We start from the raw sequence: 15,594 nt of genomic DNA, 5'->3' as shown, positions 1-15,594 counted from the left end.
AATGTACCACATTTATGATGAAGAAATACTTGTTTACAGTTCTATTTATGTTGGGTTTGTGGCCAATGTACCATGGCTGAAGGCTGTATCCAGGCGCTCCGCCTTGCATCGTGTACTGTGACTATCATAAGTATTCACCCTCCTTCAATTTCTTCAAATTTCATTGTTACAAAGTGGGATTAATCACTTAAATGTAACTAAATATAATCAAACATTTTATCTACGCAATCCATAAAAGTAATTATATATCACGAGGGCCATAAACTATAACTATTAATGCTGCATACTCAAACGGTCAAAATATCACCTTCCTGGTAAAACTAGTTATATATTGCTATGGTGTAATCACTTTTGAGGAGAAGCTCAAGTACATATTCATATTTTACATTTTTTACTATTTTATGATTATTTCCCATTCAACAATAACTATGAATAAAGGCTTGAAATTACATATGCTTTCTAAATATAGCATAATCAAATTATAAAATGACTAACTAAGATTTCACCTTCCTTATAACTGTAAAATACATTTTTGTATGTTTAGCGTTAGAGAAAGCATTTGCATATTTTCTAAAGGTATCTCCTGATCAAAACGTATGGCTGTGAATGCCTCACAAAACTCTATATTAGCTTCCTGAACTCGCTAGGAACTCACCTTTCATCTCGTGTCAACATTGTCCGTCTACGACAAACAGAAAGTGTTTGTTCAAAATCAATTAATTATTTTCGATCTCTGAATGGCCTACCGTGGTGAAACCACTATCTCTTGCTGCGCTACGATGTAACGATTGCAGGCATGTCAGTGGCTGTGATGTAGGGTTCAGACAGTTTATGTACAGTCAGAAGAGCGAATTAAATGGTAGGAGGGACATCCCAGTTTCAAGTGGTTTCAGATTTCACATCCTACATCACACATGCTCAGACAAAAATACTAGTTTGTCTGCGGGAACCAGGGCTATCACTCAAAGCAAGCCATTTTGATCTACGGTGTCTATAGATCGATTTATAAGCGGAAATGTCAGTCAGAACCGGTACCAGAACCACGCAGGTTCCTGTTACATCTAAGAGGTTTTAAAATGATTTGTCAGCGATCAACACAAAAAACTTTTAGATTAATGAAAAATAAAACACTACCATATCTTAATAAAATAAGCATTCACCCATGAGTCAATACATATTAGAAACATGTTGGGTAAGTCTCTTAAGAGCTTTGCACACCTGGATTGTGCAATATTTGTCCATTATCTGTCAAGGTGTTGGGGATCTTTTCAAGCAGATTTAAGTCCAAACTAACTCGGCCCCTCACAAACATTCACCGTCTTCTTGGTAAGCAACTCCAATGTAGATTTGGCATTGTGTTGTAGTTTATTGACCGACTGAAAGGTGAATTCCTCTCCCAGTGTCTGGTGTAAAGCAGACTGAAGCAGGTATTCGTCTAGGATTTTGCCTGTGCTTAGCTCCATCCAGATTATCTTTAGGCCATGGCTGCGGATCTGACTTTTTCGGGTTGGGGGATCTTTAGTCAGCTGACTAAAAGATCCAGAGCTTCCCGAAGATTCTGCAGATGTGTATTCTCTACTTTATGCGCAGAGAACAGGCTACTCAGGCGAATGGTGGTTGTTTTATTAATAAAGTTAAATCAAGCTGAATCAATGTCTGCAAGATCTCACATAATGATCACAGTATTCTACAGAACAGAACCAAATATAATAGCATAGTATAACATTACTGTAAGACACAAACACCACCGCATTCAATCGCGAATGAGTTTTACTCATAGTAAATCAGCCATTTGATCTCAAATCAGTTTCATGGGGATATGCACTTTGATCTGGAGTTACAGTGTTGTCGTAGTAGTCTACAGTGTTGTTTTGAATGATGTACAGTGAGCTAATTTTAGTGCAGATGGTGTTAAACTGTAGCATTAGCATAGCCTACCTGTGCATTTTGCCTAGTGGCACGCGATGTTGAGAAGAATGTGGTGGTGTTTTCGTCTTATAGTAACGTTATACTACTACGCTATTATATTCGGTTCTGTTATGTAGAATACTGTGATCATTACGTGATCATGCAGACATCGATTCAGCTTTATCTCATGTTGATCTAACCTCACCTGTAGCCAGTTATCTGCAATTAAAGTAGAGGATATACAGGATACAAGTTTTGAAATATGTTTTACTCTGAAAAAAAAAAAAAAGGGGGGGGGGGTGAATACCACACCGCCTCAGGCCTTATTGCCTACATTGACACCGGTGCACTTGAGACAGACAAAGTCCATACAGACTGTTTGTTCAGCCGCCTGAACAAACAGTTAAAAGAAACCTTTAGTGTCAAGTCACAGATTGCACAGCCACTGCACGTCTACATAGGGGTTGTATGCACTGTGCATGATGCTAACTCTCTACGTAAGTGACAGTGGGACACTGACCGGAATCACCAAAACAGACTACTGCAACGTCTTTCAATATTTATACAATGGGTCGGTCTAATCCTGGACGCTGATTGGTTAAAACCGCAATCCAGCCAGTGACTATTCCACAAGTTACCACCGGCTAAAGCTATGATGTTGAAATGCCTATTTACCCTGTTCCATCTCACTGCGCAATTCACTGTCTCATTAGCCCAGCCAAACAATTTATGAACTTGATTTCCACTGTAAAAAGCATCTAGACATTATCTGCCATTTCTTTTAGACTAGCAATTGATTTTCAATAGCGGAGATTTATATAAAACTTGTGGGAGTCAGGACGAGACAGACAGGCAGCTTCTCAGCCAGTCAAAATCATGAATCAGCATCATTTCTACAGACTTACAAATAAATGTCTGTAGAAAACAGCTTAAACAAATGCAAATACTTTGCTGTTATTCTAGCTGCACTGTTTTACGTGACTAAGTTAGCCGTAGTTGGCTAGCTAGCAAGCAAGGGATATTGCCAGCCAGTATGGCAATATAACATCTAGAACGAACAACTGGGTGGTTCCATAGATGCAGAACTAAAAAAGACTTAATGACTGGGTCACGTCTCGGGCAACCGAACCGATAGAACAAACGACCAGCCAGCTTGGGTAGCAACCCTAGATTTGTGTCAGGACTATATCTCGTGGAAGGATGAAATAGTATGAATAAATTCATCAAAATAAAGTTTAACTAAAATATATCAATCAATATTTGAACATGTTGGTAACCCGTTGTATAAAAAGTGATGCCCTTGAAGTCGGTGTTTGGCCTAACAACACCCGTGCCAATATATCCTCCAAACACCGGCTTCTCGGGCTTTATTAAGTGAGGAAGGGAAAGAAAAAGACCTCACCTGGCCCAAGGTACACTCCAGCTCTCCCAGGAAATCATCATCACTTAGGTCAACAGTTTTATTGTCGATGTCGTAAATTCCAAACTTCAGCTTTTGCACTATTTCAAAGTAGTAATCGATGATGAACTTCTTGGCAAACTTTGGCGCAAGGCAATTCTGTACCTTCTCTGTGCGGCCCACCTACGAACACAAAAAATTCAGCCAGTTAGTAATCAAAACATACACATTCTCACACCCTCATGAAACTAATCAACAACATCAAGTGATACTGAATTGGACCAACATTTCAGATTCTTCCTGGAAATAGTTAATGCTCGCTTTAGCCATTCTACAACGCTGAGATGCTTTTCCAAACAGTCAAGCGGAATACTGATTCAAGCTAATCAATTATGCATGATGATGGCTTTGGGGAGAAATCTTTTTTTTGCCTAGTTGGGTTAACATTTTAACAATGTCACAGTGTTTCTTGGGCAAACAAGAATCTGTGACTGACCTCATACCACTGTGACCCAGTAGTGTTCATGAGAAGAACACACAGTGGGTCAGACTTGGAGCCAATGTCCTTGTCCAGAAGATTCTCACAGGAGACAGTCAGCTCCACCTTTGTCACACACTGTGTCGCCATTGGACCTGCCTGTAACAGAGGAGAGACAGATAATGTCCCGAAGCAAAATTAAACAATCTGTGAGCTACTGTACATACAAGCATCCAAAGATGTGTTTTTTCTAACTAGGTTTGATGTAAGTTTGCTTTTATTACAGATACTTTACCAACATTAACTGTGAGGCTAGGCAATAAACCTGAGTAGCAAGGGTGTGGACAGCTAAGCTAAATGTCTACGGTCACTATTGTTTTGACTGTTGACGCACTACAGTAGGAAACATTAGCTATTATTATTTTATAAAAAAATTCAAAATATTATATAAATACAGCTGAGTTAAAGCTGCAATATGTAACTTTTTGAGCCAAATGTGAGTTATAGATCTGTCTCTCATTGAAAGCAAGTTGAAGAAGCGGTAGAGCTGTTCCGTGTCTGCTATTTCTATGCTCCCCATTCTTATGTTTCGTTTTTTGTCTTTTACTTTCGTACACCAGATTCAAACAGCTGAAAATAAAATATTTTTGGTCATTGAAAATATATTTCACAGCATTTTAGATGGTACAATGATTCTCTACACTATGCATTGCTTGTTTTGTCACAAACTGAAATTAGGCAAACTGTTAGAATTTTAGCAACCTGGAAATGGTGGAGCGATTTCCCCACAAAATGGCTTCATGAGACAGAAATACCCCCTCAGACTATCCCGCAGGTGAAGAAGCTGGATATGGAGGTCCTAGGTTGGCGTGGTCTGCAGTTGTGAGGCCAGTTGGACATACTGCCAAATTTTCTAAAATAATGTTGGAGGCAGCTTGTGGTAGAGAAATTAACATTCAATTCTCTGGCAACAGCGCCAGTGGACATTCCTGCAGTCAGCTTGCCAATTGCATACTCCCTCAACACTTGAGATATCTGTGGCATTGTGTTGTGTGACAAAACTGCACATTTTAGAGTGGCCTTTTATCGTCCCCAGCACAAGGTGCACCTGTTTTATTTTATTTCACTAGGCAAGTCAGTTAAGAACAAATTCTTATTTACAATGATGGCCTACCCCGGACAATGCTGGGCCAATTGTGCGCCGCCCCATGGCACTCCCAATCATGGCCGGCTGTGATGCAGCCTGGATTCGAGCCAGGGACTGCAGTGCCTTAGACCGCTGCGCCACTCGGGAGTCAAGTAATGATCATGCCATTTAATCAGGTTCTTGATATCCCACACCTGTCTGGTGGATCGATTCTTGGCAAAGGAGAAATGCTCACGAACAGGGATGTAAACAAATTTCTGCACAACATTTGAGAAATACGTTTTTTGTGCGTATGGAACATTTCTGGGATATTTTATTTCAGCTCATGAAACCAACACTTTACATGTTACGTTTATATTTTTGTTCAGTGTAGAAGGAAAATCGTTTATCGTCCCTGAGCTTTGACTTCTCCCACATGCGGACCTCTGGCATCACCGACTTCAAAAATAACCTCAATTACAGCATTTTCTTTCAGGAGTTAAAATGTAACATAACATAATTTATGAAAATAAATACTAATGATTTTTGAACCCTAATTTTGCAAGCATGATAGCTGTACCTTTTAGTTTATGAATGACCATTAGCTAATTAGCGTTTCTCAACGCATTCGAAGCACATCTAACTAGTATTTACGACTTAACTAATAGTAATTATCACCTTCCCACTTGGTTATGAACGTAGCACAAATTAATCATACTGTAGATGGGGCGTGGGAGCAGAGTTAGGCTACTTGTTAGCTAACTAATTTATTAACATAACTAGCTATATATCAGTATTAGCTATGACATAGTAATCGAAAACAGTTGTGGCGATCTTTCTATCCTGGTTTTGGTTTGACATGTAACGTTAACTGACAGCTGGCTAGCTTGCTGTTTCTCTAGCTAGCTAACGTTAGCGGTTTCTATTAGCTCCTGAAACACAACGCGTTAAACAATTTTACATCAATAGCTAAACATAAACAAGCCATGCACGGTATTATTTATTACCTATATTCTTACCTAAATTACTTTACAATACTCTGAGTCCCTGAAGTAATCTGTGTGCTACTCGGATCAAGAGCTTTTCCACAACTGTTCAGTGTCGAATGGACCCTCCGGCCCAAACCCCGCCTTGGGTGTGTCCCAGATACATACTTTGCGTAGTGTCGAAACCAAACGGACCAAAATGGAGAGGGACCACTGAATGTGTCTGTCCAATTAGAACCCTTGTTTTTTTTTTTTTGTCGCAAAGCCTTTACGGTTTGCAACCGTGAGAAACTGGTCTCATATAATGATATATTCTGTTGATTTCCGTTCTGACTTCGGAACCTATGAAGTAGCTTCTTGTTTCTAGTCGACACCCTAAACAGAGGACGTATTTTGCCAAGATGCATTTAAGATAGACATTAAAAAAACAGTTTTGAAAAGCATTTTATTTTACTAGGCAAGTCAGTTAAGAACAAATTCTTATTTTCAATGACAGCCTTGGAACTGCCTTGTTCAGGGGCAGAACGACAGATTTCTACCTTGTCAGCTTGGGATTCAATCTGGCAACCTTATGGTTACTAGTCCAACGCTCTAACCACAAAGCATACCCACCAATGCAATGGTTTCGAAGTTGAACAGTTGATACCAGAAAAAATACTGTGGGTAATACAAGTTAAACTGTAAAAATGCCCGACCAATCTTTACAACAACCTGATTTGAAGTTCGTGTTGTTTCTCAACGTTTTCGCTAATTGCGATCTTGAATGACCCACGTTTGTATCGTATTTTACCTTTCAAAGTCCAGGCTGTTCGGCTCAGACTTAGAAGTGATCATTCTGCTCTTGACTTGATTAGGGAGAGGGATGGCAGGAGCAACTTTCATGCGATTTGCTGCCCGGACTGTGCTATCGGCACCTGCTTGTAAAGCCGTCAAGATCAGAGGATATCATCGACAATACTTGACTATTTTCAGGAGCAATACCTCAACTATTAACGTAAATAAACCTCCATTTACTTCATCTGCCCAGTTTCTCCTATTGCTGGTGTGAAAGTGTTACATGCGCCTGGTAGAATAGAACCAGAGTGGTATTTGTTGAAAGTATATATGTAAAACATACAGTAACTAGATACACTATCCTGATCTGAATGGATGTAGGTGAAAGGTCAGTAGGGCTACACAGTACAGTAGGTAGGGTATTCTTATGTGATGTGATTGTCTCTGCACATTGTTTAACATTTGTTCAGTATCACTATTGAAAGGACAATAGGATGCACATGATACAGAATGAACATGACAATATAAATTACATTTGACAATATTGATATTTTGTTATCGTCATTATTATTGTTGTGTTCATTTGATATTACTTGAATACAATACATTTTCTCCCCTGCAAAGCCTGGACAGGTTCCAAGACAAACAACAACAGTGTGTCTTGAATAAATAGGCCAAGGGGCCTACTGCCTTGATTAGGGGAGAATCTCAGTTAATATCATCCCCGTGTCCTCTCTCCTCACCTCCTTCTCAAAACTCATTGGATGAGAAAGCCAGAGGTCCTGCACCTCTAACCTTCTCCAATGGGTTTTGAGAAGGAGGCAAGGACGCGAGGAGTATGCAATTGAAATTCTCCCTCAGAATTGTCCCTCTGCATTTGTTGTGACTCGGGTACTTTCGGTAGGGCTACTTTCTGTCAGAGGGACCTGAGCTACTATGAAAAACATAATGTGGATTCCTCACGAGTAGTGAAAGGGGGGGCGGGCAGGGGGTCTAATATAGACTAGCCAGAGAGGTAACTGTGGTGGAATTTTTTATATAGGCTTGGTCTATCTACTGAGCATATAACGTCTTGTGAAGCAGTCTTTAGTCATATCTGGTTTTATCAGGCTGTGACTGACATTGACAAGTGTTTTATGTCTTCAACTCAACTACCTCTGTCTGTTCCGTTCTCTGGTACAGGGTGGAAGAACTGCATTCTTGCTCACCTTACCAGTACTATCTTATCTAGGCGTGGAAGCCTACAGGACGGTGCAGAGTGCAACTGTGGTCCATGCTCTGGAAAAAGGTACACATCACCTGGAAATTAGTAATTCAGAATGGTTTTAATTATATGTAATATCAAAATAATTAGAAAGGGATACAGCTATTGAATCAGACAGAAAACATCCTGATTAAACATGCAAATGTATGATTTGGGGCTTTTTCCTATCCAGATTCTCTATCTAATGGCACCTCTATTTTGCAATCTCTATTTTGTATTCTAGCTGAAGAGGCTGTGGAACAAGCAGACTACCTGTACAGCTGTGGGGAGACAGAGAAACTCTACCAGCTTCTGCTACAGTATAAGGACAGGTAGACCTACTGTATTTCATAAACATGTTAAGGCATGTGTTGTCCATTGCATGTGTATAAGACAGACAGACAGTGACCATTGCAAAAACAGAATGGTAGTATGTATTGATTGGGTTTGGCTGGGATCCAGAACGATTTTGCAAGTCAGGTTGTCTCACTGTTTAGGCATCAGTTTGAGGTCTTTGTACTAACGAGTAAAAATCCGTGACTAAGCTACAGTACCGTTCAGGCACTCAGCAATCGAGGTCAGATGACTTAAGCCTTAAAACAACACTGAATGCCCTCCAAATACTGTTAAAATGTTCTTTCTCTTTCTGTCCCACTATATTCTACTGACCATTCAGCAATGACATTTTTGGAAATAAAATATTTGTGTGTCCAGTGATGATGCGGAGTTCCTGTGGAGGCTAGCGCGGGCATCTCGTGACCTCTCCCTCCTCGCTCACATTGCTGCTGATGAGAAGAAGAGGCTGACCTTTGAGGCGTTTGAATACGCCAAGAAGGCCCTGGAGAAAAATGAGGCCTGCTTCGCAGCACACAAAGTAATAACGTCTATGGTTTCTTCTCATTGAATCTCTGAAGAGAACCTACTACACTATTACTGCTGTGAAACTAAGCTAAATCATGGTTTTGATCAGGCTCATTTGCCTGCATAATGTTGGGGCTACTGTAATAATTAATCCGTTAACGCCTGGTTTGCTGCTATCGACCAAGTGGACCAGCTGCTACAAGTCCGGTTGAGGTAAACATTCTAATAGAGCTTTGGTGAAAGGTGGTCATGTGACAATTCAAACCCTAATAGCACAGAGGCTAAAAAAGCCAAGGCCAATAGCACAGTTAAAAGATCATGGCTAAATGTCTTCATGGGCTGCTGGCAAAAAATCTTAATTATTCTTCTGTGTCTCAAGATTATATAGTAATTCTGAATTATGTATACATGCATCAGTACAGACGTTGGTTCATAGGAAACTGATACAACTTTCAATTGAACAGTGAAACATTTGCTACTTTGTCATGTTTACTGGCACCAAGGGGAAAATACAGAAGTTAACCAAGTGCAAGGTAGGATTCTCTGTTTTTGAGACCTAGAATCCTCTGATAATGGAATACAATTGGAGATTTATAAAATACTTAGGACCGTTTAAGTTGCGCAAGCAATTAAGCAGGCTAATCATATTAATGCTAATACAAATCATAAGCAAATATATGTGAGGATATGGATGACGATCTTGGTCATGGTTTAGGCATCCTGGTCGGCCCCTGCAGTATTTATGTGGGTATTCTAATTTCTATATCCCTCTTCTCTCTCTTGGTTAGTGGTATGCAGTGTGCCTCAGTGACATAGGCGATTACGAGGGGGTCAAAGTAAAAATAGGAAATTCTTACATCATTAAAGAACATTTACAGGTAAGTGTTTTTTTAAATAATGTACAGTATGTCATATCATATGATTATTCATTTAAATATTGGCAGCATTCTAAAACAAAATGTATCTTCTATAGAGGGCTATCGAGCTAAATCCAAAAGATGCCACATCTATCCATATCTTGGGTTATTGGTGAGTTATACACTTTCCATGACAGACTGACCAGGTGAATCCAGGTGAAAGCTATGATCCCTTACTGACGTCACTTGTTAAATCCACTTCAATCCGTGTAGATGAGGAGGAGGAGACAGGTTAAAGAAGGATTTTTAAGCCTTGAGACATGGATTGTGTGTGTGTGCCGTTCAGAGGGTGAATGGGCAAGACAAAGAATGTAAGTGCCTTTGAACGGTTATGGTAGTAAGTGCCGGTTTGTGTCAAGAATTGGGTTCACGCTCAACAGTTTCCCGTGTGTATCAAGAATGATCCAGCCAACTTGACAACTGTGGGAAGCATTGGAGTCAGCATTGGCCAGCATCCCTGTGGAACACTTTTGACACCTTGTAGAGTAAATGCCCCAATGAATTGAAGTTGGTATGAGGGCAAAAGGGGATCTATATTAGGAAAGAGTTCCTAATGCTCAGTATACTCAGTCTAGGTTATTTATTATGGAAATGATGTACACTACCGATCAAAAGTTTGGGGTCACTTAGAAATGTCCTTGTTTTTGAAAGAAAAGCACATTTTTTTGTACATTTAAATAACATAAAATTGATCAGAAATACAGTGTAGACATTGTTAATATTGTAATTGACTATTGTAGCTGGAAACTGCAGATTTTTTGTTAATGGAATATCTACATAGGTGTACAGAGGCCCTTTATCAGCAACCATCACTCCTGTGTTACAGTGGCACGTTGTGTCAGCTAATCCAAGTTTATGATTTTAAAAGGCTAGTTCATCATTAGAAAACCCTTTTACAATTATGTTAGCACAGCAGGAAACTGTTGTACTGATTTAAAGAAGCAATAAAACTGTCCTCCTTTAGACTAGTTGAGTATCTAGAGCATCAGCATTTGTGGGTTCGATTACAGGCTCAAAATGGCCGGAAACAAAGACCTTTCTTCTAAAACTCGTCAGTCTATTCTTGTTCTGAGAAATGAAGGCTATTCCATGCGAGAAATTGCCAAGAAACGGAATATCTCGTACAACTCTGTGTACTACTTCCTTCACAGAACAGCGCAAACTGGCCCTAACCATAATAGAAAGAGGAGTGGGAGGCCCCGGTGCCAAACTGAGCAAGAGGACAAATACATTAGAGTGTCTAGTTTGAGAAACAGACGCCTCACAAGTCCTCAAATGACAGCTTCATTAAATAGTACCCGCAAAACACAAGTCTCAACCTCAACAGGGAAGTGGCGACTCCGGGATGCTGGCCTTCTACGCATAGTCCTCTGTCCAGTGTCTGTGTTATTTTGCCCATCTTAATCTTTTATTTTTATTGGCCAGTCTGAGATATGGCTTTTTCTTTGCAACTCTGCCTAGATGGCCAGCATCCCGTAGTCACCTCTTCACTGTTGAGGTTGAGGCTGGTGTTTCCAGCTGTGTTAACATAATTGCAACAAGGTTTTCAGGGGTTCGAGGCCCAGCTTGGTCAACTGTCTGTGCTGTACCTTCAGTACCCCTCTCGATGTCAGTCTCCCAATCTTTAATTACACGTTTCCTGTCTAAAACAATCTCAAAATGATGGGTTAGTGACACAGCCTGTTTTCTCATTTAGGTGTTTTGCCTTCGCTGAGTTGGCGTGGTATCAACGTAAAGTGGCAGCCATGATCTTCGCCTCTCCTCCCACTGCTACATACGAAGAGGTGTGTTACATCCTAAATGGCACCCTATCCCCTATATACAGTGAGCTCCAAAAGTATTGGCACAGTGACACGTCATTGCTGAAAATGTGTCACTGTCAATGAGTGCAAACTTGAGCAGTATGACAATTCTGTGCGACTTTCAGCATGGGTTTACTGTGAACACTGAGGCTGTACCCACTTTAAGTTTGTTTTAACAGTGGCCAAGTAGGCTACTGTGGCTATTTGATCATAATGTAGGCCTAGCAGTTGCCTACCATCAAAAACAATGGAGAAAAACACATCCCATAACATTTTGACATGGAAATAACTGTTTTATCATTCAGCCTACAGAAGCAGCCAATGTGTAGTGTTCAATGCCTACATCCTATCAGACTTCTGAAGAAGAAGAAAAACATGCATTAACCTGTTTATTCACTTGTCCTTCAGACGAGTTGACTGAAATGTTGTATTTGATGCAAGAAACCACTTTACAAAATACAATTCTTTATTATTCTCATACCATTATTACAGAGAATCAAACAAATTATGTTACGCTCTGCCTATTGGCTACTTAGTTTATTCAAGACGTCTCAAAATACAACACTTTCAGACATAGAAAAGCCCGACTCGCTTTTCTGAGTCGCTTTTGAAAGATGGCTAGAAATGCACACATTTTATGCTCTTGTTGGCAGCAACAACTCCCCCATTGTTGACTAGAACTGGGCTAATAACTCACTAACTAGCTAAGAAAATGCAGTTCTCACTTTGATCTCAAAACAAGCGCATCTACACACGACGAATGGCACAGATCCATATATGGCAATGGCTATTTACATATAGGCCTACTGCAGCTCTGATTGGTTATGCAGCAGGTCGTGCCTGTCAATGCAATAGAATCGTACTCCAATGCGCTCTGCTTACAGTAAAATCTCTTGCATAGTTCGTTTTGCATAATAAATCCGGAACAGTACAAGATCATTGAAAAATGTAAGGCATCATGTTTGACTATAATTTTTGTTTCACCTCAGGCTTTGGCGTTCTTCCTGAAAGCTGAAGAAGGTTCGTTGTTCTAAATGCTAAATATTAACACAATACAATGTAAAGTTTAACCACAGCCTGTCGATTCCAATAGGAACAAATGAGTCATAGTGGGCAGAACAAGCAAGGGGGGGGGGGGGCAGAGCAAAGCATGAGCTAGCGAGATCCTATTGGCACGTTCTAGCATGTATTTGCATATTTCCGTTAGGGAACGCCTACACTGACGTGCAATCACCCAATTAACCCTTGAACTCCTTCTAATCAACGCAATTTTTAAAACTTTGTCAAAGGGTAAAATCTAACAAACTTATTCCACTCTGTTCGTAAGAGATTTTAGTTTTGGGAACAGAAAACTGTATTGAAATCAAATCTTTAATTGATGAGAAAATTTGCATAATATCTGCAAAAATCTTTCGCTTTTCCCACTGCCGGCCACTGGGCTTCCTCTCATCACCATATTTGATATTGAGTGGAAACGCCAACCGGATGCTTCACACTTATACATTCTATGAAATATCTGTCTCCTTGTTCCGTCTGTGTTTCTAAAGCCACATTTAATGCAATTACAAGTCAACTTTTATCTCTCATTTGATCATCTTTCCATAGTGGACCCAAACTTCTACAGTAAGAATCTACTTATGCTGGGGAAGTCCTACATGTCATTGAAGGACCAGGGGAATGCTGTGCTCTGGCTGAGAAAGGCACGGGACTACCCCCCTCACACAGAGGAAGACAAGGAGGTAAAATGCAATACTGTGTGGGCCGGTTTCCTGGACATATTTAACCTGGTCCAGGAGATTCTCCATTGAAAGGGTGTTTTAGTCCAGGACTATGCTTAACCTGTGTCCAGAAACCGGCCCTATAACTGTTACCTGTATTTTAATTGGACATTTACGTGCTCGCCGGAAGTGGGAATCTTCCCAATAAAAAAGTCGCAAGTCTGACATTATATTCAAGTCGGAAAAATGATTCAACAAATAACATTTTAGCTCGATAGATAAGCTAAGTTTGCTAATAATCAAGTTAGCCAGAATTCATTTACATTGACAATATGGTCATGCTAGTTACATTATCCACATTGACAAGTTTGTAATAGCCAAACTGATTTGTTGTCATCTTTTGATTGAAAGATCAGTGGTGAAAAGTCACAACATGTTCTGAGTTTCCCACAACAACTTCAAGGGTGTGAATTAAAATTTCCCAGTCGGAACTCAGAACTTCAGATAACTCCCACAGCACGTGAACGCACCATTATCACAGTATACTCTGATTGTATAGAAGCTCATTTGTTTATTTCCTGTTCTTCATAGGTCCATAAAGAAGCCCTTGACCTTCTGAAGAAGCTCAGTGCATAAGATGACCTAGTCACATGGAGGCAAGAGTGCACTGTGTTGAGAATAGGTGTAATCTATATCTATCTACAATATGTATATTTTTGTTCCTAACGCAAGAGTGTATATAGGCTATACTGTATGGCCTTAACAGGAAATGATACATGCTTTTCCACTAACCTGTGTATAGTGATTTACAGATGCTGTGATTTAACTTTAATTAAACGTTATTTTAATTTAATATGCGTGTCAAGTCTGTTGTGATAGCTTGGGATTGTAACATTCAGGCAGGCATTTTATTGTCATTGTAAATAGAAAGTTGAAAGGGTGTCTGATTTTAAAATCCCAATATGCGGTTAATGAATGGGATTCAATGTGTTCCATGCAAATATTACAGTTTTTCCCAATTGTTTACATACTAAAATTGGAACTTGAAACGCAATCACCGAAACCTGAAACTCATGTACCAAATCCCTAAACCAAGTCTGCAAAATTGCAAGCACAATTCCTGCTTTACACTCAGTTTTCAATTCTACACTTTTTGCGAAACACTACACACAGTTCTCTACATTAGGCACAACATTCAAAGTAAAAATGTCTTTAGTCCCTTTGGAAAGCATCGCCAATCACAATGCCAAGCTCTATACACCAATTGGCAACACCCACTCCTCACAGGTATAAACACTAGTTGCTGAATTGTTCACTTAGAAATCAGAGCTTTAGCACTATAAAAAGGCCACAGATGAGCTCTCCTGTTTTGGAGGAAAATGGAAGTCAGTGGTGAAGCAAGAGCTAGAGGTGAAGGAGTGAGAGTAAGAGGAGAATGAGTATGAGGAAGGACAGTTGTCTCAGATGAGATCAGGGCCACATTGGTTGACCATGTGCTCAACTGTATTAGCCAGGACCATACCACCCTGCATACCACTGCTGGCTTGCTTCTGAAGCTAAGCAGGGTTGGTCCTGTTGGATGGGAGACCAGATGCTGCTGGAAGTGGTGTTGAAGGGCCAATAGGAGGCACTATTTCCTCTGGTCTAAAAAAAATATCCCAATGCCTCAGGCCAGTGACACTGCCCTGTGTAGGGTGCTGTCTTTTGGATGGGATGTTAAATGGGTGTCCTGAATCTGCGGTCATTAAAGATCCCATGGCACTTATTGTAAGAGTAGGGGTGTTAACCCCAGTGTCCTGGCTAAATTCCCAATCTGACCATCACGGTCACCTAATAATCCCCAGTTTACAATTGGCTCATTCATCCCCTGTAACTATTCCCCAGGTCATTGCTGAGAATGTGTTCTCAGTCAACTTACCTGGTAAAAAAATTAATAACCGTGAATTGAGTATGAGGGAGGCTGGGCAGAGAGTTCAGGCCAACCTGAGCTGCTACATGGTTGCATCTATCATCCATACATTCAGAAATGACAACCGGTAAGTTGGCTACCATCTACACTATGCTCTGTATGTATACTGCAGTCCGACATATCAGTAGGCCAGTGATTGTTGGCCAATGTTACAGTAATGTCATTTCATATTGAAAGAAAATAAATTATTTTAGTTTACTGTAGCCAATAATATCATATTTATGGATCTTCTGCAGAACTGAGAGACGGCCAGGCCATGGTTGAAGACACCGGCTGTTCACACACAAACATGGTGGTGGCAAACAATACCATTAGACTAGGAACAATCTTGAACCACATAATTGCAGACAACACAATATTCAATAACATTCACCATGTGGGCTTGTCTACATTGGACCGTGTATTACAGCGCA

At 40.2% G+C, this 15,594-nt stretch overlaps 2 protein-coding genes across 4 annotated transcripts in view; one reads left to right on the top strand and one right to left on the bottom strand.

Annotated features, from left to right (window-relative positions):
- Positions 1 to 6,282, bottom strand: part of cpne3 (copine III) — a 28,304-nt gene extending 22,022 nt beyond the window's left edge. Inside the window, exons 1-3 of one of the 3 annotated variants that reach the window (XR_004204025.1) lie at positions 5,931 to 6,167; positions 3,804 to 3,944; positions 3,311 to 3,490 (exon numbers count right to left, since the gene is read on the bottom strand). Coding sequence is in view for 2 of the 3 variants with exons in the window: in XM_020509129.2 (XP_020364718.1) it covers positions 3,311 to 3,490; positions 3,804 to 3,935 (312 nt within the window). In the remaining variant the exon portion in view is untranslated. Of the gene's footprint in view, positions 1 to 3,310; positions 3,491 to 3,803; positions 3,945 to 5,930 lie in introns of all 3 variants that reach the window. The other 2 variants (XM_020509129.2, XM_020509128.2) reach the window with 2 other exon arrangements.
- On the top strand, positions 6,246 to 14,065 carry rmdn1 (regulator of microtubule dynamics 1). Its single transcript, XM_020509132.2, has 11 exons — positions 6,246 to 6,556; positions 6,752 to 6,891; positions 7,854 to 7,959; positions 8,159 to 8,246; positions 8,629 to 8,788; positions 9,564 to 9,653; positions 9,749 to 9,804; positions 11,389 to 11,476; positions 12,484 to 12,514; positions 13,100 to 13,233; positions 13,804 to 14,065. Exons 2-11 carry the CDS (start codon positions 6,760 to 6,762, stop codon positions 13,846 to 13,848), a joined length of 930 nt encoding a protein of 309 aa, XP_020364721.1. The 5' UTR covers positions 6,246 to 6,556; positions 6,752 to 6,759; the 3' UTR covers positions 13,849 to 14,065.
- Positions 14,066 to 15,594: the final 1,529 nt, after the last annotated feature.

The sequence above is a fragment of the Oncorhynchus kisutch genome, linkage group LG18 (genome assembly GCF_002021735.2).
Source record: "Oncorhynchus kisutch isolate 150728-3 linkage group LG18, Okis_V2, whole genome shotgun sequence".
NCBI classification, from domain to species: domain Eukaryota; kingdom Metazoa; phylum Chordata; class Actinopteri; order Salmoniformes; family Salmonidae; genus Oncorhynchus; species Oncorhynchus kisutch.
The sequence above is the reverse complement of the archived record's forward strand: the minus strand, read 5'-3'. Positions and strand labels throughout refer to the sequence as shown.